This window comes from Geosmithia morbida, assembly GCF_012550715.1.
Source record: "Geosmithia morbida isolate 1262 chromosome Unknown scaffold_11, whole genome shotgun sequence".
NCBI classification, from domain to species: domain Eukaryota; kingdom Fungi; phylum Ascomycota; class Sordariomycetes; order Hypocreales; family Bionectriaceae; genus Geosmithia; species Geosmithia morbida.
In genome coordinates, this window is record NW_023336198.1 from 682,940 (window position 1) to 706,283 (window position 23,344).

At 50.4% G+C, this 23,344-nt stretch overlaps 8 protein-coding genes across 8 annotated transcripts; 2 read left to right on the forward strand and 6 right to left on the reverse strand.

Moving 5' to 3' along the window:
• Positions 1 to 3,636: 3,636 nt before the first annotated feature.
• Positions 3,637 to 4,482, reverse strand: GMORB2_2002 (Flavorubredoxin; the record flags this gene model as incomplete). Its single annotated transcript, XM_035463982.1, has 1 exon — positions 3,637 to 4,482. The coding sequence occupies one exon, from the start codon at positions 4,480 to 4,482 to the stop codon at positions 3,637 to 3,639; it is 846 nt and encodes a 281-aa protein (XP_035320246.1).
• A 1,110-nt stretch (positions 4,483 to 5,592) lies between these two features.
• Positions 5,593 to 7,461, forward strand: GMORB2_2003 (ubiquitin carboxyl-terminal hydrolase 22/27/51; the record flags this gene model as incomplete). Its single annotated transcript, XM_035463983.1, has 5 exons — positions 5,593 to 5,677; positions 6,049 to 6,159; positions 6,223 to 7,001; positions 7,067 to 7,297; positions 7,360 to 7,461. 5 exons carry the CDS (start codon positions 5,593 to 5,595, stop codon positions 7,459 to 7,461), a joined length of 1,308 nt encoding a protein of 435 aa, XP_035320247.1.
• Positions 7,462 to 8,010: 549 nt separating this feature from the next.
• Positions 8,011 to 9,625, reverse strand: GMORB2_2004 (NADH dehydrogenase (ubiquinone) 1 alpha subcomplex subunit 9; the record flags this gene model as incomplete). The annotated part of the gene is made up of 8 exons (XM_035463984.1): positions 8,011 to 8,109; positions 8,186 to 8,521; positions 8,584 to 8,742; positions 8,850 to 8,937; positions 8,992 to 9,083; positions 9,143 to 9,237; positions 9,296 to 9,358; positions 9,505 to 9,625. The coding sequence occupies 8 exons, from the start codon at positions 9,623 to 9,625 to the stop codon at positions 8,011 to 8,013; spliced, it is 1,053 nt and encodes a 350-aa protein (XP_035320248.1).
• Positions 9,626 to 10,091: 466 nt separating this feature from the next.
• Positions 10,092 to 11,392, forward strand: GMORB2_2005 (26S proteasome regulatory subunit N9; the record flags this gene model as incomplete). The annotated part of the gene is made up of 3 exons (XM_035463985.1): positions 10,092 to 10,359; positions 10,436 to 10,668; positions 10,748 to 11,392. The coding sequence occupies 3 exons, from the start codon at positions 10,092 to 10,094 to the stop codon at positions 11,390 to 11,392; spliced, it is 1,146 nt and encodes a 381-aa protein (XP_035320249.1).
• Positions 11,393 to 11,627: 235 nt separating this feature from the next.
• Positions 11,628 to 13,618, reverse strand: GMORB2_2006 (GPI-anchor transamidase subunit GAA1; the record flags this gene model as incomplete). Its single annotated transcript, XM_035463986.1, has 4 exons — positions 11,628 to 12,089; positions 12,162 to 13,000; positions 13,062 to 13,300; positions 13,377 to 13,618. The coding sequence occupies 4 exons, from the start codon at positions 13,616 to 13,618 to the stop codon at positions 11,628 to 11,630; spliced, it is 1,782 nt and encodes a 593-aa protein (XP_035320250.1).
• A 948-nt stretch (positions 13,619 to 14,566) lies between these two features.
• On the reverse strand, positions 14,567 to 15,276 carry GMORB2_2007 (Rhomboid protein 2; the record flags this gene model as incomplete). The annotated part of the gene is made up of 4 exons (XM_035463987.1): positions 14,567 to 14,769; positions 14,831 to 15,018; positions 15,078 to 15,159; positions 15,219 to 15,276. Coding segments are annotated over 4 exons (531 nt in total), but the record flags the coding sequence as incomplete, so codon positions are not given.
• Positions 15,277 to 16,462: 1,186 nt separating this feature from the next.
• Positions 16,463 to 18,973, reverse strand: GMORB2_2008 (aconitate hydratase; the record flags this gene model as incomplete). The annotated part of the gene is made up of 3 exons (XM_035463988.1): positions 16,463 to 16,633; positions 16,695 to 18,773; positions 18,860 to 18,973. 3 exons carry the CDS (start codon positions 18,971 to 18,973, stop codon positions 16,463 to 16,465), a joined length of 2,364 nt encoding a protein of 787 aa, XP_035320252.1.
• A 1,633-nt stretch (positions 18,974 to 20,606) lies between these two features.
• Positions 20,607 to 22,028, reverse strand: GMORB2_2009 (2-oxoglutarate dehydrogenase E2 component (dihydrolipoamide succinyltransferase); the record flags this gene model as incomplete). The annotated part of the gene is made up of 4 exons (XM_035463989.1): positions 20,607 to 20,903; positions 20,960 to 21,352; positions 21,411 to 21,731; positions 21,789 to 22,028. The coding sequence occupies 4 exons, from the start codon at positions 22,026 to 22,028 to the stop codon at positions 20,607 to 20,609; spliced, it is 1,251 nt and encodes a 416-aa protein (XP_035320253.1).
• Between the last annotated feature and the right edge of the window lie 1,316 nt (positions 22,029 to 23,344).

Sequence of the window (23,344 nt, forward strand, 5' to 3'; positions counted from 1 at the left end):
TGTGATAGCTCAAACCCTGGTCATGTGAGTGACGTGGGATATCAAAAACTCGTAGCCCGTAGCCTGTATATGTTACTCAGGTATGAACAGATTTGCGGATAGTGCGGGCCAGAGGGGCGTTGCGCATGGTAGTTTAGCACTAGTCGCATCGTGATTTGACATTCGACATTGCTTGTTATCGCCAAGAGGGGGCGGCGTCTTATTAGTAGTCTGGCAATCTGATGAAAGAGAGAGCGCGGATGGGTGTCGAAAGCCCAGGGTGTGGGCTGATTGCTTTGAACCAGAGGTTGGAAGCGGAGCTTCTCACACCTTTCTCTGCTTCCCGTCACCCCATGTTCCCCGCCGGCAGCAGTTAATTACGACGTAATACCCCGTATGCTGTGTACTGGTACGAGGTTAAAAAAAAATGATATTGCTGCGTATGTGCTTATTTATGAGTCAATATGAGCGTAAGCTAGGAGTGTCAATGGTTGCATCTACGAGTATTTGCCAGTACGGCGGCGATAGATCAACGATTCACTTACAGTACTCCAGTAACCTTACTATTAGTAGGGTGATCCTATTTAACGCACTCAACCATCGACCTAGGGACTCTCGCTAAGTGTATATATGTACTTTTAGTATTAGGAATAGTATTAGTACTCGTGCTCCGCCTCACTTTATTGGCCACTTGGCTAACCTCGCACCACTAAAGGTGCTGCTGGTCACTATGGCGGGCGAATTTATAGTGCGTTAACGATAGCTATAGAGCTTATTTAAGTTGAGATGGACCTTAGCCGCACTAAAGCTACTAAAGAGCTCAATTGGGTTCGTTATATAGTAAAAAAGAAGGCAGCTATAATTAGGAGGTGTTTTACTAGTTAAATAGGCATCGATTTATAAGAAAAAGGGAGGATATTCTGTTAGAAAAGGTAAAGAGGGTGTTGGAATTAGAATTATATATAAAAAGAGACTATCTCTAGCTAAAATAAAAAAAAAATCGCTTTTAAACCCGTAAAAAAAGGCAGAGTAATAAGGAACACCAATAGAAGGCTAGAACCGCTTGAAATATTTAAAGCGGGCTATTCTATGCGGTACATACGGCGTAGATACATAAATTGATAGAATACGTATTTTCTGCCCGCGATGGTGACCAGCACCACTAAATGTGGTGCGAGGTTAGCCGAGTGACCGATAAAGTGGGGTGGGGCATGAGTAGTAGTAGCATTGGCATCAGTACATGTAGTAGCCATAATCCTGAGTGCGAGAACAGGTATCAACACCCATAACGGTTCACCAATACAATAATAGCTTATGTATAATAATCCGTATAGCTGTCCTTGTCAGCAGGAGCCAATGACCCCTCCCAAGCGCTTTTTTTTTTCTCCCGCTTTGCTACCCCTTCCCCACTCTACCACATTTTGCTCCCACATTCTCCAGCTGTGGACGGTCATGGCAATGTCAAGAAGCAACAAATGAAATATATGCCATTCCAAATTCCATGTTTATTTTCCAATGTTTGCCACGAATAGATGATGTACATAACGCTCCTCGCAGGTGTGCACCCATCACACTGCCCCGCGTCTTCGTACACTGCCGAGCCTCAGCCAGTGAAACAACGTCGACATATCTTCTCGTAAGTGGACTGAGACCCATGTTGTCTTTCTCTTTGCCAAGAGTAAGACGAAATTACATTGCCGAGCTGCCGGTATGGTACTGTACATACTGGTCTCGTACATGTAGTAGTATTTCTCATGGGTCAGAGCTGCGTTGTTTGCTGGCGAGGCAGATCGTCGATCGCGAGAGGAAGCAGATGACCACGGTACGTGGAATCATCGGCCGTACATGTATGTCTATGCTAACCCTGTACCGTATAAGTAATCTTCTCACACACCCATGCAACAGCTCCATGTCCATCGATGAGAAGGGAGATATGTCCTCACGCAACATTGAGCAGCGTCGAGCGGTGTGGATATCCTCCGCCCCGGGCCCCGCTCGCGCTTGCGACTTACGCCGTTCTCACACGGATGGCGGCAACAACGAGTAACCCCGACAATAGATGAGTGTCCTTGTCTGCCTCCAGGGTTATCCGGACCTGCTGAACGAAAATCACAAGTCTGCTGACTAGCCTCACTCCCTAACAAGCAACTTGTAATACGATGTACGACGGCTGTCGCTACTCCGGAATAACCGCCCGACACTTGCAACCTATGTGTGCAGTACATGTACTATCATCTCTTACCTATGCTCTCCTCCCCGGACGCAGAAATTCCCGCGGCCGGTTTTCCGTAATGTCGTACGTGCTCGATGTTGAAAATAGCTTCTTGTCTTTGGCCGGTGAGGAAGGTTCAGGACCTCACTAATGATATCGAAGTTGCTCTTTTATCTTTGCGGCATAGGTTATACTTGTTTGCTCTCCGGCTTCCGTTAGTATTACTATGTGATACATGAAAATCGGTTCTCGCAGCTATCTCCGCTGAATGGCGGAGGGCCGGCCCTTCATATAAATCCTTACGGGTAGTATCAGAAGGTAATACGCGGTAGCTAGTTAATACAATGTATGCTTGGCAGCAAGTATACATTGTAATATGCGTGTTTATATACATGCGTAGTTATTTCAATATTAATGAGGCCATGGAGCTCGCCCGCACACCTCTACAGTATATAAATAACACCCAGGCCACGGTCGACGATGTTGGCCGGCATCGGCATCGGGTTTCTTCTGCGGCCTGACTGGAAAGTTGGGAGTAAAGAGACCACAGGCCTGTACGCTCAAACACAGGCGCATGCATTGGCAGTTTGTGATATAATCCCTCGGCGATAGTACTGTACACACGGTGTACATCTCCTCACTCACGCGCATTCATACACCTGACTCTTCTGACTCCTCTGTCGGATCTTACGGAGCTTGGCAACCCATGACCCCATATGCACTGGCCGGGACGACACCATCCCCAACGAGAAACAGCCAGTCATACAGCCCTAGTCTCTCTCTCTCTTTTTTTGCTTCTTCTCCGTATTTCCGCGTTGTGACGAAAACGACCTTAGAAGGTCCTAGAAGATCCGGCCTCTTTTTGACGACCCGCAGTGACCACGTTTTCTGCAAGCTCTAGTTGCTAATTCCGATGCTGTCGTCAATGTCGGGGTAGCATTGCGCATGACGCTGTATGACCTAGTATAGTGGAGCGAGCATTACATCCCTCCGTTGTTGAACAATCAATCATTCGTATCTGGAGCACTACGGATCTCACTTTTGCATGTTACACCACCATCTCCAAGCCGCGCGCAGTTTTCTCGTCGAGGGCTATCCGCTCTGGAAAGCTTGTCGATATTGGACATAATAATGAGTGCGTGCATACAAGTTCCATACGCCAATAATTCCTGTTGTTGGAAGATTGGTGGAGGGATGTCACCGAACAGTAGAGGGGTCAGCAGCCCTATTCAACACAAGGGAGCGCTGTTAATATTGCCAGTTATGTTCCATTTCTGGTAAAACATCACCTTTTGGCTAAAGCGAAGCTTTTTAGTATCATCGGATTGATAATTTCGCGTGTCAAACGGATACATGTGTACCATGGTCAGAGGCATCCCTGTGAGAGAAAACAGTGTACTATTACTATCTAGCAACGGTACATCGTGCCTGGTTTATACGCAGTCTTAGAGGCTCGGCGACCGTCCCAGACGCCATGAGTCGTCGCCGTTCCGCACTACCTTTCCCTCTTTCTCGAGCTTCTCGAGCACCTGCATCACCCCCGAGCGAGCGGCCATATGCAATGTCTCCGGGATATCTGTGTAAATCTTCTTGACTATATCGAGAGCCCCCAAATTCACCACCTTCCCGTTCTCGGCGGACCGAAGTGTGCTGACGATTTGCTCCTCGCGTTGTTGTCTGTGTTCAATGTATTCGGTAATTTTCCCAGGCCCATCGTCGACCACTGGACCATGGCCTGGATAAGCCCGCCCCTTGAAGAGAGTCCGCATCTTGCTGAGACTCGCGAGGTACGTTGTCAGGTCCTCGAAGATAGCAGTGCCCTGTCCAAGCACATTATCCGCAGTGAATAAGGCATCTTCCTCGGCGAGTTGGAAGACCATGTGATCGACCGAGTGGCCAGGCGTATAAGACGCGGTCAACGTAGCGCCTTCAACGCGGAACACCTGGCCATCTATGATCTCCGACTGACCCAGGTCTGGTTTGTTCTTGTAGACCACAGTCCCGGGGGAAACCCCGACGAGATCACGGATACCACCGACATGATCAGGATGCCAGTGAGATATAAGTGCACTTCCAATAGTTGCCTTCTCTTTCTCGAGTACCTCTCTCAGCGAGGAGACCCATATAGGGCGACCTTCTCCTGTGTCGATGAGGATTCTTTGTTTTCCTGTACCGAGTAGATACGTATTCGTTCCCTGAAGTGTGAACTTGCCGGGATTTCCACCCAGTATTCGAATGCACCTCGGACTGAGTCTCTCCACGGCCGGGAGTGCCACTAGCTGAGAAGCCATTTCCGTCTTTTACCGAAATAATAGTAGGTGCCTCCGGTTCGCTATTATTGGATGCTCTGAGGCCGGCGGTTGATACCTGCGAACGTCGTCATCCCCAGATGCGGGTGAGGGTATGGCCGAATGCTGTTTTTGTGTGCATATACCCTATAGACGGCACCTGTTGGAGAAAGCTTATTTTGCAATCAATCTTTGACTCTTGATGTCTGGGATGTATGCGCAACTTGTTGATGACCTGGATTGTTTAGTGGTGGGAGAACTGGCTAAAGTATTATTGTGAGGGGTTGGACCTATATATCAGGTCCTATTGTTGCCTCAGCACAATAAGTTGGATTGGGGGCATATATTACGTGCTAGGACGACAGATGACTACAACAATACGGTCATGATGTTTATGGCGTCCCGATTTAGTGCGCAGAATCCATGAATAAAGGATGTGTAATGGAATGAACTTCTTTGACAATATATCGAGAAAAAACCCTTTTGATTTGAACAATATAATTATTATATATGATAGTCGCTCGTACAGAGGGATATGTCATGGCGTCGGGGCTGAATTTAAGCCGCTGCCTCACAAGTTGATAAGAAGACACTAGGGCGCTTATCACCTGCTTATCCGATCGCTGGATCCAATTTCTGGGGCAGGTTTCCCTCCACCCTACGGATCACGGACAGAAACAAAGCAACAGCCCGGGCCTTTACCAATACAAATCAAACAAGCCAGATACATTCATCACGAGCCGAATTGGACTGTGGTATCGCCAAATGCACGTTATATCAGATGGCGACAAGGTGCAAATTGCCAATCGTTCAGTCTAACTGCTAAGAGTTATTCAGCCTCCCAATCCCTTAAGCCACCGCCGCCAGCACAACCACCACCAGTTTGCTTTACAGTTCCTGCACTCAAAAGCTTCTCGGACCAGGTAAGGTTCGCCAATAATGTCGAGAGCCTCGCCTCCAGTAGCATACAACAACAAGGACATAACATTTACACCTACAACAGCGACTGGACACCACACGCCCCAGCCTACCTCCTGATCATCTCCTGGCTTTCGACCGACAGACGAACGAGAGCAATCATACAGTCGCATAGGCGAGGTCGAACAGCACGTCATGGCTGCCAGACCTACAACACCAGCTTCCCCAAAAAATGTTAGAGTCAAGGCACCTGTTCCGGGGACGCCCTTGTTTGGCTGCGGTATGCCTCTTTCCCAAACACCAAAGCAAGCTACTAGGTGGCACCGGGACATCCTACTGACAGTTCCCGCAGAACATGTACAGTTACTACTCTCCCAATCGCAGGAAGCCATGAACAGTTCCATTAGTCACTACAAAATGATTCTTCGAGGGATTTTCGACACAGTTCCCCTTGTCTCCCAGACATCGACGAATGAAGACGGACAACCCGTTACCTCGCTCACGTCAAATTACCTTTGCTTGCAATGCCCGGCAACTCTGGCAGAAGATGACCGCCTAAAGCACGGGAACAAGAAGTCACATCGATTCTGTTAGTCATTGGTTAGAGAGAAAGCTCGATTTTCAGGCAGTGAACTAACATTGGATCTACAGATGTCGAGTCGCGCAGTGGCTCGCTCTATTGCCAAAAATGCGATGACATCGTCTGGGACCCAACACTCGAGGAGCTTCGCGTAAGGAAGATTGGCACTGGATCGTTTTCTGGTAAGATTTTGCAGAGAAAAAAAAGGACACTCTTTACGCAAGTGCTAATTTACTCGACCGCAGGACGCAAGAGAAAGCACGACGAGCTCTTCGGCGAATCAACGAAAGACGATCCTCGTTACATTTCCGCCAACACGACGATATCGTCATGCCGAGCGAACGGAATTCGCGGTATATACAATGCTGGCGCAACTTGCTATCAAAATGTTGTCCTCCAGAGTCTGCTCCACAACCCGCTTCTGCGTAATTTTTACCTGAGCGACGGCCACCAGAGTAGCGAGTGCCAGGTCCCCCACTGTCTCAGCTGTGCCATGGACGACATGTTCCAAGACTTCTATGCTCTTGAGAACACCAACGGTTACACCGCAGCAAACGTCCTCTCCGGATTCTGGATATCAGAGAAAAAGGCTTTTGAGAACCTTGTCACCACCAAGGAGCAAGACGCCCACGAGTTTTTTCAGTTTCTTGCTGAGGATCTTCACGAGAGGAACGGGGATGGGAGGAAGCCCGAGACTGGGAGCGAACACAGCTGCAATTGCATCATTCACCAGACATTCTACGGCAAGATCCAGACGACTACCACATGCCAGAACTGCTCTGGTACTACCAACGCTGTACAGTCATTCCTTGACCTTAGTTTGGGACTAGAGAATTTGGTGCAGAAGCGCAAGAAGAAGTTCAACGGCCCCCCGCCGGCTCTCACACTCAACGATTGTCTTGGTGAAGAATACATCAGCTCAGACAAGTGCGAATATCGCTGCCAAAACTGCAACTCGTTGCAGCAAGCACGGCGCAACACGACTATCAAATGCCTTCCTAATGTGCTATCTATTCAGCTCAAGGTAAGATGACAGCAGACAGTATTTTTCCGATAGTTTGCTGACACCTTTTCCTACCCTCATTGTAGCGGTTCGAGTACAAACAAGGCCGACATGATCGAGCGTCCAAGATTGATTCGCCCGTAAGGTTCCCACTCCAGCTTAACATGCTGCCTTACACAAATCGCCCTCGTGGTCGTGAAGGCAGGGAGAGTGCCCAACTCGAGAGGTCTTGCACCTACGACCTGCTCAGCGTCGTGGTTCATGTGGGCGAGATCGAGACTGGCCATTACGTATCGTATTGTCGCGTTGGTGACCAGGTATGTGGAAAAGCATGCCAATCCATAATCTGTGTATGTTGTTAACACTTTAATGTACACAGTGGTTTAAATTCAATGATCACAAGGTTGAGTTAGCATCGATATCCGAGGTTCTGGGTGCCCAGGCCTATCTCCTTTTCTACATTATCCGTTCTCTTGGTTGAAAATGACTCAGGTTCGAGTTCAAACTGTCAGAGGCCATGCTGGGAAATTACTATGCTTCATAAAAGAATCGACCTAGACAAAAGACTACGTGCAAGCGTGGGAGCATCATGGAGTGGGCATGAAGTTGGAGATTGTTCTTCGTATTGTATCTGTCCACACTTTCCCCTTTTGGGACCAGACTCATAGCAAAGAAGGGATTCTGCATACGACTCCCAATTGAAATATTAAATGGCTAAGAGCCCCCCGATATGTCCTTATATTACAATAGAGTATCAGGAAGATGTGAACACTGTGAGTAGACTGTCGCATGTTGTGTACGTAAGATATGGACACGGGTAAGCGATGCGACGGGGGGGAAGCAGACGGCCGATATTACTATACTAGCTGGAAGATCCCAGTCGACGTTTACGGACAAAAGGGAAAAAGGACTGACTGTACATTTGCTTAAACGCGAATATTGAAACACCTGCGAAACCCATCTTGAAAAAATGCTGCACTTCTAGATTCCTGGGCCACGGTGATCTCGAAACCTCACAATACACTAATCCTCACAGCTCATCCAACACGTGAATGTACTTTTTCTCTTCCCGCTTTTCCTTCTCTGTTGCCGGAGGCAGATCGTAGTAGTTCTGGCTACGGAAACCTTGCTGCAATGGGGGTTAGCTACATCTTGAAGGCTATGTATAGTAGGCAGCAAAATAATGCGGGGTTAGTGGAACTTACTAGGTAGTGGTAGGTAAAGTTGGCAATGTCGCCGGGCTCAATGCCCAGGTCCTTGAATGTCTTGGCCTCTGGGTCAATGACTTGGTCCAGGAACTCGCGCTCAACCTCGTCCGCTGAGAGCGTCTTCCAGTAGAGGACCTTGTTGATGAAGCCGGCAACAGGCTTTAAAATGGCCTTAGGGACGTTGATGTGACGACGCTGCTGGAAGATTTCCTTGTCGACCATGGCGGCAATCTCGGACAGCCTGTACTCCTTGGGTCCGTAGAGCTCAAATGTCTGACCGACAGTCGACTCGTCGTAGAGCATCTTTTCCAGGGCCATTCCAATATCAATTGACTGTAAATGGTTTTCGTCAATAGGGATTCTAGCGAATCAGGTCAAGTGGCATTTAGACTGACGTGAACAGGGCGGAACTTCTCCTGCATGTTGTTGGCTGTGAACAGGTTGAGGACCGAAGCCAGCCTCAGCAAAAGGTTATCCTCGAAACCAAACACCGGGGCGGGGCGCACAAGCGTAGTCTCTGGGTAGATGCTTCGCGCAACTTCCTCTCCCTGGGCCTGTGAAATTGTAAGCGGCTATATCCTAGTGATATATTTGTGGTAGTCCTCGCCTTTGTTCGGTAAAACTCAGAGGGAGAGTCGAGAGACGCGCTGTGGGACGAGACGTGGATATACCTGTCGACATCGTACTTGGCGACAGCATCCACAATGCGTTCGGTTCCCTCAACGTGGACGTCCTCTAGGGTGAAGTTCCTAAAGCATATTTAGACTGCTGCTATGTATCGTCAATGGATCGTGAAAACGTACTTGGTCGGGTAGTCGCGGCCGACAAGATTGTAGACAACGTCGGAGTGGCGGACGCTGGCTTCGATCGAAGGGGTGTTGCGGAGGTCGTATTCCTATTACCGGTTAAACTGGAGCCGCGGCTTGGCCGAGAGGAGGCGAGGGAGTAACTGACGATGAAGGTAACGCGGCCAAGATCACCAGTGACCTTCAAATGGCGCTTGGACATCTCCTCACGGTAGGGGACGACAACATTGCATCCCTGGCGGGCTAATTGCAGATTCGTGTTAGAACAATTCGCGAAAGTGACCCGGTCAGGCACGCTCACCCAGTCGGTTCACAATGTAACGACCGAGCTGTCCGGTTGCGCCGAAAACAGTCGCTGTGTGGCCTGTTCATAATTGTTAGAATCAGAGTGCGTTTGGCCATGGAAGTCATTGCACCATACCGCCGAGAGATGATCTGGAGAATGAGAGGCAGTCAGTATGTCACCGTCTGCTCAATTGCTAGTTACTCCGCAATCCACTTACCGGCCACCCTCAACTCGAATAACGGGTTTTCCAGTTCGTGTAATGGAGATATCGGAGAGGTAGCGCTTTCCGGTAGGACTGGGCATGGCCCTTGCTACGGATCGCACGGCGGAAAGAGAGGAAACCATCCTGGAGATTTTGAACGTCGTTGATATTTGTTCTCCCGACTTACTCCAGACTGGATCGAACGTCGGATCATGGGGCAATGGGGCATGGGGACGCTTGTCGGCCGGGGAAGAAGTGGATTTAGATCACGTGACTGGTCATCATCTCTGAGGTCCGTATAGGTTGACCGCGCCCCACCAGAGGGGTGCCAAACTGGTCAGTGCGCAGGCATCGGTGACGAGCGTCACCACGCTGAATCCTGATTGTTGTTCGGTTGTGGCACGCAGCTTCGGCTCTAGAGCAACGTGCTAACATCAACGCCACGACCACCATTCACCCGCTCCTTGGAAATCAGATCTGCTACGCAGACATATTGCACAGATTTTGCAACAGTAGCCTGCCGTCTATATCTACGCCCTCCTATTCGAAGCAACTTTTCGACCGTGGTGCTGTTACCTGGCGAGCTTTTGACACCTACCTCTTTTTACGATGAGCGCCGACACTATCGCCGACTTCCTTGCCGAGCAGCGGGATGAAGCGCCCGAGGAGCTGCAGCCTTTGATTCTCGACTTTGAGGACTTCTGGGAGCGCAAGCTGTGGCACCAGCTCACCGATGCACTTGTCAGCTTCTTCAATCACGAGGGCAGCGCCCCGCAACGCATGGCCTTCTACAGGGTCTTCATCCTCAAGTTTGCCGACAAAATCAACCAGCTGAAGCTAGTACAGCTCGCTCTGAAGGCTGCCACACAATGCGATGGTACGATATGAGTCTACGTGTTCTTCTGAATGCAGAACGGTAGAGCCTATGCTGATTTATTTCCTACCCTGGGCAGACCGCGAGCGCTTGGCCCTGATGCAGTCCGTAGCTAAGAAGGTGGACAATGAGAACACCCAGGATGCTCTGGTCTATGCCCTGGTTGCCGTCGCCAGGGTAAAGCTGAGCCTGGGCGACCTTGATGGGGCGAGGAAGGACCTGGACGATTCTGAGAAGAAACTCGAATCTTTCGATTCTGTCGAGACAATAGTCCACGCAGCATTCTACGATGCTAACGCCAGCTACTATCAGGTTCGTCGCTCTCTTGAAGACACCTTTACTTTACGAATGATAACTTGAGGGCCAATGCTAATCTGTATTGCATGTGCAGCGTAAGATGGACTTCGCCAACTATTACCGCACTGCCCTTTTATACCTTGCCTGTGTCGATCTCGACACCATGACTGATGTCGAGCGCCACAAGAGGGCATACTATCTAAGTGTTGCCGCCCTAGTTTCTAACAACAACTATAACTTTGGTGAGCTGCTGCTCCACCCCATTCTCGACGTTCTCGCCAAAAGTGAGGACGATGCTTGGCTTCGCGATCTCTTATTCGCCTTCAACCGAGGTGACCTCGCTGCCTACGATGTACTCTCCGACCACATCTCCGAGAACAGGCTCCTGAGCGAGCACTCAGCGCACCTGCGCCAGAAAATTTACCTGGCAGCCCTGACGGAGGCTGTCTTTCGCCGCCCGCCCCACGACCGTGCCATGACCTTTGCCACTATCTCGCAAGAAACCAAGGTTAAGCCTGAAGAAATTGAGCACCTTATTATGAAGGCTCTCAGCCTGGGACTGCTCCGCGGTACCATCGATCAGGTAGACGAGGTCGCGCACATTACTTGGGTTCAGCCCAAGGTGTTGGACATGGCCCAGGTGTCTAACCTGCGCGACCGTCTGCTGGACTGGGACTCAAGCGTTAACCAGCTTGGAAACTGGATTGAAGGAGCTGGAAAGGACGTGTGGGCAGCATAGATACAATTACAGGATCGGTGGATGCACAAAGACAGCATGGTATTACAAAAAAATGTACACTAAGCTAAGGGGTTGTCAACAAAAATCATAGATACCAACCCATGTGACTCAATCCTTGAAGCTTGCCCCTTGCTTAATTGACCTATGCGACGGTTGGTATCTCAACGCTGTAAACATTCAAGGTCTTTACCCTTTCTAGTGAAATGGATCAAATGCTTTACCCCCCCTGATTTTATCACTCAGGTACTAGACCTAAAACATTGACCATGCCGATAGTCCACGCGGGCCACCAAAGAGCCCACACGGCAACCGGAGTGTACAAGCCCCAGACGTTCCAACCAAAGCTAGCCTCTCTTAGTATATACGCAACATCCGCCCCGAATATCGTAGTAACAGCGTATATAACGACTGGCGGCGCCACGAGATTCAGTAAAGCAGCAGTGGCCAGTTTAACGGGCTGGCTCTTGGTAGGCTTGACAAATGTGAGCGGAGTAGCCAGGAGGCCGACAACGAAGGCCAACGAAAAGTTGAGCGTGGCAAGTGTAGACAGGCCCATGCCGAGGGTGAGCAGAGAGCATGACTTGGTAAGCTGTGAGTGCTGGACTGTCGGCTTATAACGTGGCAGGATGAGATATGATATGATGAGCGGCACGGCGGCTGATAGAGCCGAGAAGGCCGCAAACGAAGCGGGGAGGATCTAGTGTTTGAAGGTACACGTCAGACCTGCGGAATCATGAACAGAGGTGAGGGTATCTTGAGTATAGCATACCTCGAGAGGGAGGTGGTTGAATAAGTAGACGGGAATAGCAGCAAGAGAGTGGCAAGCTGCGACGATTCCAAGTGGAAGAACGAGATCTCTCTCACCTACGACGGATGTATCTGCATCTCGAGCCTTTCCCTTGCTGGAGATCCCGGGGCTCTCCCCGCTAGATTCGGAGGTTATGGGAAGCTGTCCACTCTTCGTCCACAGGAAGATGGCCATGATAGTGAAGTTTGCAGCCAGGAGCATGGCACTTGGAAGGTACGTTCCGATACTCACAAAGCGGTCTCTTTGTACCAATAGATAAAAGAAGAAGCTCTGGTGGAGATGCTCCAGCAGGTTATTGAGGCTTCGGAATGTGCCTTCTACAACCCTCCCCATGGCCATTTCGTCGTGGAAACCCCTGCCGGAGGGCTGAAGGGTGACCGCATCGACGTGATACGGGATGAAGCTGCTGTGAGGACCAGCGGAATTTCCCAGACTCTGACTGAACATTCCACGAAGCAGGGTCCATAGGCGGTGCTTGTAGTTTCCTGTGTGGTGGCGCATGCCTTGAATGTAGCTATTGATGCCCATCTGGCCGCCTGCGATGTTGATGATGGAGTTGATGAGATCGAGGTTGGGGAGCTGACCATTTGCGCCGTCATAGATGACATGCATGTACTGGAAGCGTCTTTCCTGAGCATAGTCGATGGCGAGGGCGCCCTGCAGAGCGCCCGATTTCAAAGGTAGAGGCGCAACCTGGTTAGGGTCATGGGCATCGTGATAGGCGTCGACCCAGGCTTGCGTGCCTGTCTGGCTATCCGGAGGGAAAAGTATAATGATATCCTTGGACCAAAGGGACCATCCTGCTTAGGGTCAGATCTCCAAGGCCAAGTCAAAGAGTGGGCAGTATGATTGTAAGCTTACGCTTGAAATAGCGGGCTAGAGTCAAAGCCAAGGAGACACCGTTGCGGTTCAGATCGCCATCAATGCTCTTCCAGGCTGCCACAAGTACCATGGCCTCAGTGGCGTCACCACGGGGGGCTTGTAGAATTCCATATACATTCTCGCCGCGGTATTCGTTGCCACCCGCTCGGTACGCGTAGCTTTGCCGACCGACCTTGACGCCGAGACCCTTGAGTACCTCTTCGAGCTTGTCATTGATCCTGGATTTTTGTGACTCGTCAGTGAAATATGTTCCGGTCTGGCCGCATGCAAAGTGCATCGGGGGTATGCGCGTACTCGTAGTTGTCCTTGTCCACCAAGGCGTTGACCTCATGCCGGTAAGCTCGCAAGACGTTGTGTTCGGTCCCTCCAAAGTAAGTATGGACTTGTCCTGGAAGTAAGGCGTTCTCCGAGATATATGTTCGGCGGGAGAAGTCGTCGAGCGGTAGAACGAGGAGCCAGATGACACCTACGACGACACACAGGAAGGACAGGTAAGGCGGGAGCTTGAGGATGCGCGGGTCGCGTCGCAATGACATTGCCGAAGCTTTGCACGGTTTCTCTTATTAGCTAACCTATTCCTTGCACAATTTAATCAGGTGATCAACTTACACAGTAATCGTGGCATCGTGTCCAGATCGCGCGACTCGCTGACTCCCCAGATCCTATGGGTTGTATTATGTAGTAAATGATGGTAGTTGTAGGAGACCCTGGGCATGTGGAGGTTAAGAAGGGACTTGCATAGAGAGGGGTGTAGCACCCACTGTCACCAATAGCCCTGTGAAGTGCATGGGTACCTATACAGCATAGGCAGCAACAAATATAGCTACTGATTGTTTGTACGAGTAATACTCCGTATACCTCTGTACTTGGTGATTAATAGCTTAGGTATTTTCAATGCGCTTCCGCATGTAAGAAATCGCTGTTCTTCACCTAAAACTCACAAGCTACAACATCTTTGAAAGGAACAGGCAGAGCCGAGTATTACTTCATTGCATGCGGGAGAGGACGCGTTCTCAGGAAAGGTCCTTTGTATTAGCGCTGATGGCGTTGTCGAATAGTCATGGAATCTTCATAAATATCATTGTATCTAATATAGTAGTAGTATTAGTAGATGGTAGTAAAATTCTGAAAAATTCTGATCCTCCTTATGAACATAATCTACATAATGATGCTGTCGAGACGTCAGAGAGTTCCGTGGTTTGGCAGTGCAGATAATCTCAACAGCCCAACAATATTACATATACATGGTAAAGAAAGACAACAGGTCCGTATAATGCCACAGCCCTAGTCAATATCGAACCATCCAATGACTCCCAGCGCAACCCAACGCCAGTTCACAATGCAAGACACGCTGCAGGGCGTACCAAGTATAACAACGGTGCGTAAACAATCAGCGTACAATACACAGGACAGCTTTGTCACAAAGCCCCCCTATCTTCACTTGGTTTATCAGAGATAAAGCCATGTGCCACGATAACTCACGGACCTAGTCGCTGTGTACTTCCCACAAGCTCTGTTGCCACGCTGCCGCCGGCGCGGCTGTTTGACGGCAAGACGCCAAAGCGTCCATACGTCTTTTGGTCAACACTGACATAATGGGGTAGGATGACCAGCAGATTGAATCGCGACTCGACCCAACGGAGCACCCACTCGGGGGGTGCGAGGTACTTGATGTATCCCAGACCAACTAGAAAGGGTGGTAAGTAAGAGCGGCCATATCAACCAAGAAGAACGGCTTGCAGGCTTACCAACGTATCCAACTGTCACTCCACAAAGGTGCCCCAGAAGGCTCGTTCCAGGCATCAGCACGGCGACAACAAATATCATGAGAAGAGGAGTAATCCATGTCGGGATGTGATGTGTGGCAATGACCAGGTAGGGGTTGGACTTGAAGGTTCGGATGGCTTCCATTCCGAGAAGGAGAAACACCCAGATACTGGAAGCGACAGGTTAACATCACGTTCAGATTTGAATGGTAGTATCGTGTTCTCTTACCTGGCACCCATAACCGCATTGTCCAACCTGAGAATGAATCTTTCAATAATCAAGTAGAGAATACCCGGAAAAGTTGTTATCGCTGAGGATAGTCAGCATAAGATCGCATACAGTTCCTGTGCCGGCGGATGGTCCACTCACGTCCGAGAAACAAGGCCAGCGTCGTCAAGGTCCCGTGTTCGCTTTCAAATCGTTCCATGAGTGGCGTCAAAGCAACGACATTGATGAGGGCGTGGAAGAGGTTGAGGTGGATGAAGGCATAAGTATTAAGACGGTGGGCTGTTTGTATGACACGATATATTAGTCCTTCTGGTTCTGCAAAATGCAGCTTCACCACTACCGTCGTTGAACCGTACCTGATGTCAGACTGATCTTGGACGGCACAAGCGCGCCAAGATCCCTGATATCCAAAACAGACTGTATTCCCGCCAGCCAGACAAGGAAGATGACGCCTATAGTAATGCGCGTGAACAACGGGAGCCTGAGAATGTATGAGCGCGCTCGCAACGTGCTGAACCCCTGTATGCTAGGCATGATTGTGTACGGCTTTTTTCCCTTGTTTTCGTTCGACCAGTCGTCAGGGGGGACCCCGAAATGTTGGAGGGTCGGTAGTCTATTCTTCGTTCCGTGTACTCACGGCGGGTTCGATTCGTGTCAAGAACAGGTCGCTGGAAGCCGTATAATCCTGCTCAATTCATTCCCGAACTGTAAGATTATCCTAGCCTGGCGACGTTGGGAATTATGTTGGACACGATCTTCTCCACGGTATCCGAGCACACGAGTATTACGTTGTACTGGGCAAGATGGCCTGAACACGCCAGATAAGTTGGTGGGTGGGTGTTGGAAAAACCGTTATCACCACGTGATTGCGTGCAACGCCCATACAGGTTTCAAACAAAGCAATCTCCGAAGAGCCTGAAAATTGCGGCACACCGCGTTATGGACAATATTAAGTAGTTCCATACACATTTCAATCAGAGAAATAGGTGATAAGTCGTGTTACCAAATAAGGTATCGTTGGAACATGACCAGGGCGTACGTGAATTTACTCTTAACAGACAGGCAAAAGGTCGAGGGATTATGGCCGTATGCTAGCAGTTTTCGTCACTGAATCGTGCACGCATCTTAAAAATTGTATGTGAACTCAGCAAAAGGAATTTTTATACAATGAGGGGAAAACAGGGCGCCTAGAGACTAAGTAAAACAAAACAAAAGATATAAGCCCAAAACCCAACAAATCGTTGTGATAGCACCCTGTTTCTGCCGACAAGGGATATCCTACTTTCCCAACGGGTCTCAAACCCAAACAATAAGATAGAGTAAATAAAACATGTTCTCCGTCCGCTCATTATTTCTCCCCTTTTTTATATATGCTAGCGTTGCGGTTATGCGGACTTGGCCATGGTGTTGAGAGCGCTGCCGTTCTTAAACCACTCGATCTGGGGCTCGTTAAAGGTGTGTTCGAGCCTGATGTTGAAGGCTTCGGAGCCGTCATGAGGGTGGACAACCATTGTGATGGGCTTGCCAGGGGCAAGCTCAGTAGCGAGGATATCGACCTGTAAGTTCGTCAAGAGTTAACTTGTGTCAGATGTAACGATGGGGAATGGAAGTACGTACCTTGTCGTCGGGCCTGATCTTGTCGTAGTCGGCGGGATCGGCGAAGGTCAGAGGGAGCATACCCTGTTTCTTCAGGTTGGTCTCGTGGATACGGGCAAAGCTGCGGGTGATGATGGCAAGACCACCAAGGTGACGGGGCTCAAGAGCGGCGTGCTCACGAGAGCTGCCCTCGCCGTAGTTCCAGTCACCAATGACAACCCAGCGGATACCCTTGGCCTTGTAGTCACGGGCGACAGCGGGGACAGCACCCCACTCCCCGTTGGTGAAGTTGTGGATCTTGTTGGCCTCCCCGTTGGCCTCGTTGATGGCACCAATAAGCATGTTGTTGGAGATGTTGTCAAGGTGACCACGGTACTTCAACCAAGGACCGGCCATGGAAATGTGATCAGTGGTTGTCTTTCCCTTAGCCTTAATCAGGATGGGAAGGTCAAGGGCGTCCTTGCCGTCCCAAGCGTTGAAGGGAGAGAGAATCTGGAGACGGTCCGAGGTAGGGGACACAGCGACGTTGACAGTGCTGCGGTCCGCAGGGGGGGCCTGGTAGGTGTCGTTACCGGGGTCATATCCGCGCGAGGGAAGACCGTCGTCACGCACAGGAGGCTTGAGAAGAAACTCGTTGCCATCCTTGTCCTTGAGCTTGTCGGTCAGAGGGTTGAAGTGCATCGAGCCAGCAATGGTCATGGCAACGACCAGGTCGGGGGAGGTGACGAAGGAGTGAGTGGCGGGGTTACCGTCATTACGGCCAGTGAAGTTGCGGTTGTAGGAAGAAAGGATGGAGTTGGCGGTGCCCTTGGGGACATCCTGGCGATCCCACTGTCCAATGCAGGGACCGCAAGCGTTGGCCAGAACAATACCACCGAACTCCTCGAAGGTTTGAAGCTGACCATCGCGCTCGATGGTGGCACGGATCTGCTCAGAGCCAGGGGTGACGGTAAAAGCGGCCTTGGCCTTGATGCCATGATCGAGGGCATCGCGGGCAATAGAAGCAGCACGGGTCATATCCTCGTACGATGAGTTGGTGCACGAACCGATGAGACCAACCTTGAGCTCCTCGGGCCAGCCGTTCTCCGTGACAGCTTGGCTGAACTTGGAGATGGGGGTGGCCAAATCCGGAGTGAAGGGGCCGTTGATGTGAGGCTCGAGTTCCGACAGGTTGATCTCGATCAGCTGGTCGTACTCGGCACCAGGGTCCTCACGGAGCTCCTTGGCGTAAACGCGAGCAAAGTCACCAATCTCGGTACGCTTTGTGGCCTTGAGGTAGTCATACATGCGGTCATTGAAGGGGAAAAGGGAGGTGGTGGCACCAATCTCGGCACCCATGTTGGTTATGGTAGCCATACCAGTGGAAGAGATGCTCTCGGTTCCGGGACCGTGGTACTCAACAATGGCACCAGTACCACCCTTGACAGTCAGAATATCGGCAACCTTGAGAATGATATCCTTGGGGGTGGTCCAGCCAGACAGAGCGCCAGTGAGCTTAACACCGATGACTTTAGGGGCCTTGAGCTCCCAGGGCAGGTTGGCCATGACGTCGACAGCGTCAGCACCGCCGACACCGATGGCAGCCATACCAAGACCACCACCGTTGGGGGTGTGAGAATCAGTGCCAATCAGGAGACCACCGGGGAAAGCGTAGTTCTCAATGATGATCTGGTGGATGATACCGGAGCCAGGGCGCCAGAAACCAATGTTGTACTTGGCGCAGGCAGTGGAAAGAAAGTCGTAGACCTCCTTGTTGAGGCCGACAGCACGGGCAAGATCCTTCTCACCACCGATCTGGGCCTCGATCAAGTGGTCACAGTGGACAGTTGTGGGGTTGGCAACCTGATCCATGCCGGCGGACATGAACTGGAGGATGGCCATCTGGGCGGTGGCGTCTTGGCAAGCCACGCGGTCAGGGCGGAGCTTGAGGTAGGATTTTCCACGCTCGATGTCTTGACCATGGGGATCATCCAAGTGAGAATAGAGAATCTTCTCGGCGTAGGTCAGAGGCCTGTTGAGGCGGCTGCGGACCACGGCTAGGTTTTCAGACATTTTCTTGTAGTTGATAAAGTTGTTGGCCTCCCAGTTGTTCTGGCGAACCTGTAGACGAAAAAAAGACATGGTCAGCGTGGTCTCGTGGCATAGAAGGAAAACACTGTACGAGAAGAGGCCAACGCGAAACTTACCTTGCGATCCAGAGGCGAGTCCGACACGGTGGCCAAACGACGAATGCCTATGGCAGCGGTGCCAAGGCTGCGAGCCCTGGCAAGACCGCCGGCAAGCTGCTTGGTAGCAAGCATGGTGATCAATTGAGGGTTGGAGAGGAGATGGTCAGTCTCGAAAAGCCTCCGGGAAGATAGGGTGACGCTCAAATATGGTGGCAGTCAAACCCAAGGATGAGGTATGAAGAGGAAGAAAAGAGGGAAAAGGTTGAAATTTAGGTGGGAGGAGGTGTTTTTGGGGGCAGCCACAAGATGCCGAAGGGAGCGGCGAGGTGACGCAGGTGGAGCCTCTGCAGTACGAAAAGAGACCTGGGGGAGACCACCGTCTGGGCTAAGAGACGGGGGCAAGGATACAGCCGACTGGCCAATCACAGACAATGAGAAAATAATCCGTTGTACCGTTTCGTCATGTCAACCGAAGCTCCTCTGGGCCGTGGGCGGTCCTCGGGTTTTAATCTAAATCGCCATCTGTATTACTTTGCCACAAAGCCGGAGAATCCGTACCCGCAATGAGGCCTATTCATTTTGCGTGACATTCATTCTTCTTTTTCTTTTTGTGCTCGCACGAGGTGTAAGGCGCTTCTGCGCCTCTTGCCTGTGTGCATATTACTAGGAGGCTCGCCGGTTATGGCGACCTGCGGGAACAGGCTCCACTTTCGCCGGTCACGGCCGTAGTCAAGCCCCCCCGCCCTGTTACATGTGAACTTCACGTCGTATAGCAATAATACTGCGTCCGACTTTCAATTCGCCTCGTAAACGACCCAGCCATACGCCCAGTTCTCATTTATACATCTACCATGCAATGTAGTATACTATACTGAAGTAAGTAGAGGAAGCACCAAGCTGCAGGTTAGTCAAATTTTGAGTGCATTTGGTAGATTCTGCCATCCTTTTGCTAGTTATCTCGGCCGAACTTTCGGCTCAGGTCGGCTGCAACGAAATACCTTTGCGCCTCCACCGAGTGCAGGCTTTCGTTTTCCACCATGTTCTGGGTCATAAAATGACCCTGGACAGAAAAAAAGGCTTAGACCCCACTGACAAGTCCGTTGGTGTACCTTCCTGCCACAAAAAAAAATCTGCCATGCCTTCTTGGCCTCGGTTTTGCTCGGCTGCCGGCGCCATATGCTCGCATTTGCGAGCTCGTAAATCCGAGCTCGATCTCCGATTCCACTCAAGGCTTTACAAAGGAGATTACGCTGCCATCAGTACTGTGCCAAACGATCTGTGAGGCAGACCCACTAATAGCTTGGTTTCGCCCAAACCGGGGTACCTGCATACTGTACTTCTTCTTGTCAAATTACTTAGGCTTCGGGCACTGACGTATCTTCGATAAATGACACGTGCGATGAGGCAGGTGGTGATAACTCTGATGCTCGTTGATTGTCACTACCGGAAGGTAAGGAACTCGTGATAATTCGATGTTGTGCGTGCCAGCAGATAGTTCTGCCGGCCTCGCGGGATCAGCAATGCCTTAAGTTGAGGGTTCAAAACAATACTGGCAAGAGCAATGAAGAATACAAGTATATTAAGTCACCACATACTACATGCACACATAAGAGGAAATATATATATGTAGTGTGAATTGACAGATACACTGCTTCTATGCAGTCCACTTCGAAAGGGAAAAAAAGCAACGAAATATCTCGTCTCTAGTATTGTTGTTATACAAGTACACGTAATGGGTACTACTGACAGGGGTTGAACATGCCGTCTACAGAAGCATCCTCCTGGGGTCTTCGATGTACTCCTTGATCTTGACCAGAAACTGCACAGCCTCGCGGCCATCAAGAAGGCGGTGGTCGTATGTCAAGGCCAGGTACATCATCGGGCGAACCTCAACCTTTCCATTCACAGCAACGGGGCGCTCCTTGATGGCATGGAGACCAAGCACGGCGGTCTGGGGCATGTTGATGATGGGCGTACCCATAAGAGAGCCGAACACGCCACCGTTGCTGATGGTGAAGGTGCCACCGGCCATATCCTCAATGGTGAGTTTCCCATCACGAGCCTAGAATGAATAGTCAGCCCTACACTTCATATTCGATAAATGTTCGGGTATCATACCTTCTTGCCCATATCGGCAATGGAGCTCTCAATGCTGATCATGTCCATGGACTCAACATTGCGGACCACGGGAGTGACAAGTCCCTTCTCAGTGGCAACGGCAACGCTGATGTCCATGTAGTCACGGTAGACAATAGTGTCTCCGCCGTTAGGGCCCTCGATCGAAGCGTTGACACCCGGGATATCGCGCACAGCCAGGGCAGCAGCCTTAGAAAAGGCGCTCATGAAACCCAGCTTCACGCCGGTCTTCTTGAGGATGTCGTCCTTGTACAGCTTTCTGAATTCCATGATGTTGGACATGTCGACTTCATTGAAAGTTGTGAGGGAAGCGGCCGTGTTTTGGGACTGCTTGAGGCGCTCAGCAATCCTGAGTCGCATACGGTTCATCTTAACCTGTTATGGAATTAGCATGTTAATCTGACATTATGTGAGCGAGATAGGGATAACATACACGACGCTCCTCGCGGTTGCCGGGGGTAGTAACGGCAGGCTGTTCAGTCTTCTTGGGCTCGGGCTTCTTCTGCTCCGGCTCCGCAGGCTTTTGCGACGTTTCCTTTAGGGGCTCCGGCTGGCTTTCCTTAGAAGGCTCCTTCTTTTCGGGAGTCTCCTCCTTAGGCTCCTCCTTCGGGGCATTGGTGTCCTTAGCACCCTCGGGGGGAGCGGCGCTGAGTTCCAGGCGGATGATGTCCTGGCCAACAGTCACGGTATCCTCTTCACTGGCAAGGAACTCCTTGATAACACCAGCTTCGGGCGCGTTCACAGCGACATCAATCTAGATAACCAGCAAATTAGCAGGAGCACAGGTCGGTATTACGACGGGACCACATACCTTGTCGGTCTCAATGGTCGCAAGCTCTTCATCCTGTTCCACATAATCGCCAATTGCCTTGGAAAACTGCTTGAGAGTTCCTTCGGATATGGACTCGGCCATTTGGGGTACCTGGACGACCTTGTCGGCGTAGTTTCGGACAGTCTGCATCATCGACGGTAGCATGACCATCGAGTTCTGCACACGGCGAGTCCGCAGCGGCACCATGCGCGCCGCCGAGACGATCCTCCTGGAGAACATTATGCGAAATTCGGAGCTGCCGGAGCAAAGAAAGAGGGACAAATAGCGAACACTCGTGGTGAATGAAGACGAATAATGTTAGCTCGCGTGAAGTTGAGCAAAAACCCAGGGGGTGACGTTCGAAGCTTTACGTCGTGGGGACAAAGTAGGAGCCATGCTAGCCGGACTACGCATTTTCGTTAGCCGAACAACGCACTAAACCGTTTTAGTAGGTACATTCAAACACTAACATAGTGCACTAACTCCTCTGTACTCTCACACGTGACCTATTACTGCTACAAAATCGGATTACAGAGGTACATGTGCTTACACCTGGGATACACTATGCCATTTGTACCTTTTAGAATAAAACCCCGTTTGGGACATACATATAAATACACACGAGATACATCAAGCCGTACCTTGAAGCCATACTGTATGGTATCGCTTGATCTAGCACTACAACGAAACTCATATCATGTCGTGCCTCTAGTAGCCCCCGGTAGCCTCCAACCGCAATACGGGTACATCGCCAATTGCTTCACTTCTCAGCTGCCTGGCAGTGGGCGTTGCGTTAAGGTTGGTGGTTTTGAAGATACATGAATTTTGGTGTACTGTGTGTGCGTGGGAATGTATATCTTTCAAAATGGCTTAGTGGAAATCCGGCTAGTTGACTCCGAGGACTCCGGAATGGCCTTAGGGCCCGTCCACCCCACTCCTTGGGCCTTAATGAAAAAAAATTGCTGCGTAATACGAATCTTCAGCCTTCTGGTTCACTTAGAACTCATAATGTCATATCTGACATCCGCATGATGACACACAGATACCGAGAAGCTCTGATTTGACCTGGACCTGCGTATTGCAAAGCAGTGGATCTATGACGGTTTCGTTCTTCTTCCACTAAGAGCTTGAGACTGCCAACAACATGCTGATGAGTACGAGTAATACTACGTCAAATTACGGCGTCTCACCACACCCCTAAATACCAGGCCGTAAATGCTATATAATATTGATGAATGCGCATCTGTGTGCCTCCCGGTTCGCAAATTGTTTCTAGTCCTGGCTCGTGGCAATACCGGGAAGGGGTTTTCGTTCCGGACACAAAATGACGTTGGCTAGCCGAGTTCAGCAACTGCTACTTTCGATACAGGAGGGAACTATTTTTAGAGACACAGTACTACTAATACTACCTCTGCTCGTAGTAGTTCTAGTAATCGACAATACGCATGGCCTTGTACGGAGTACGATCTACGTCGTCAGACGTAGAATCCCGTGTAAAAGTAATGCAGAGCCGTTTGTTTAAGATTCCAACAGTAATATCATTATTAATAGGTACT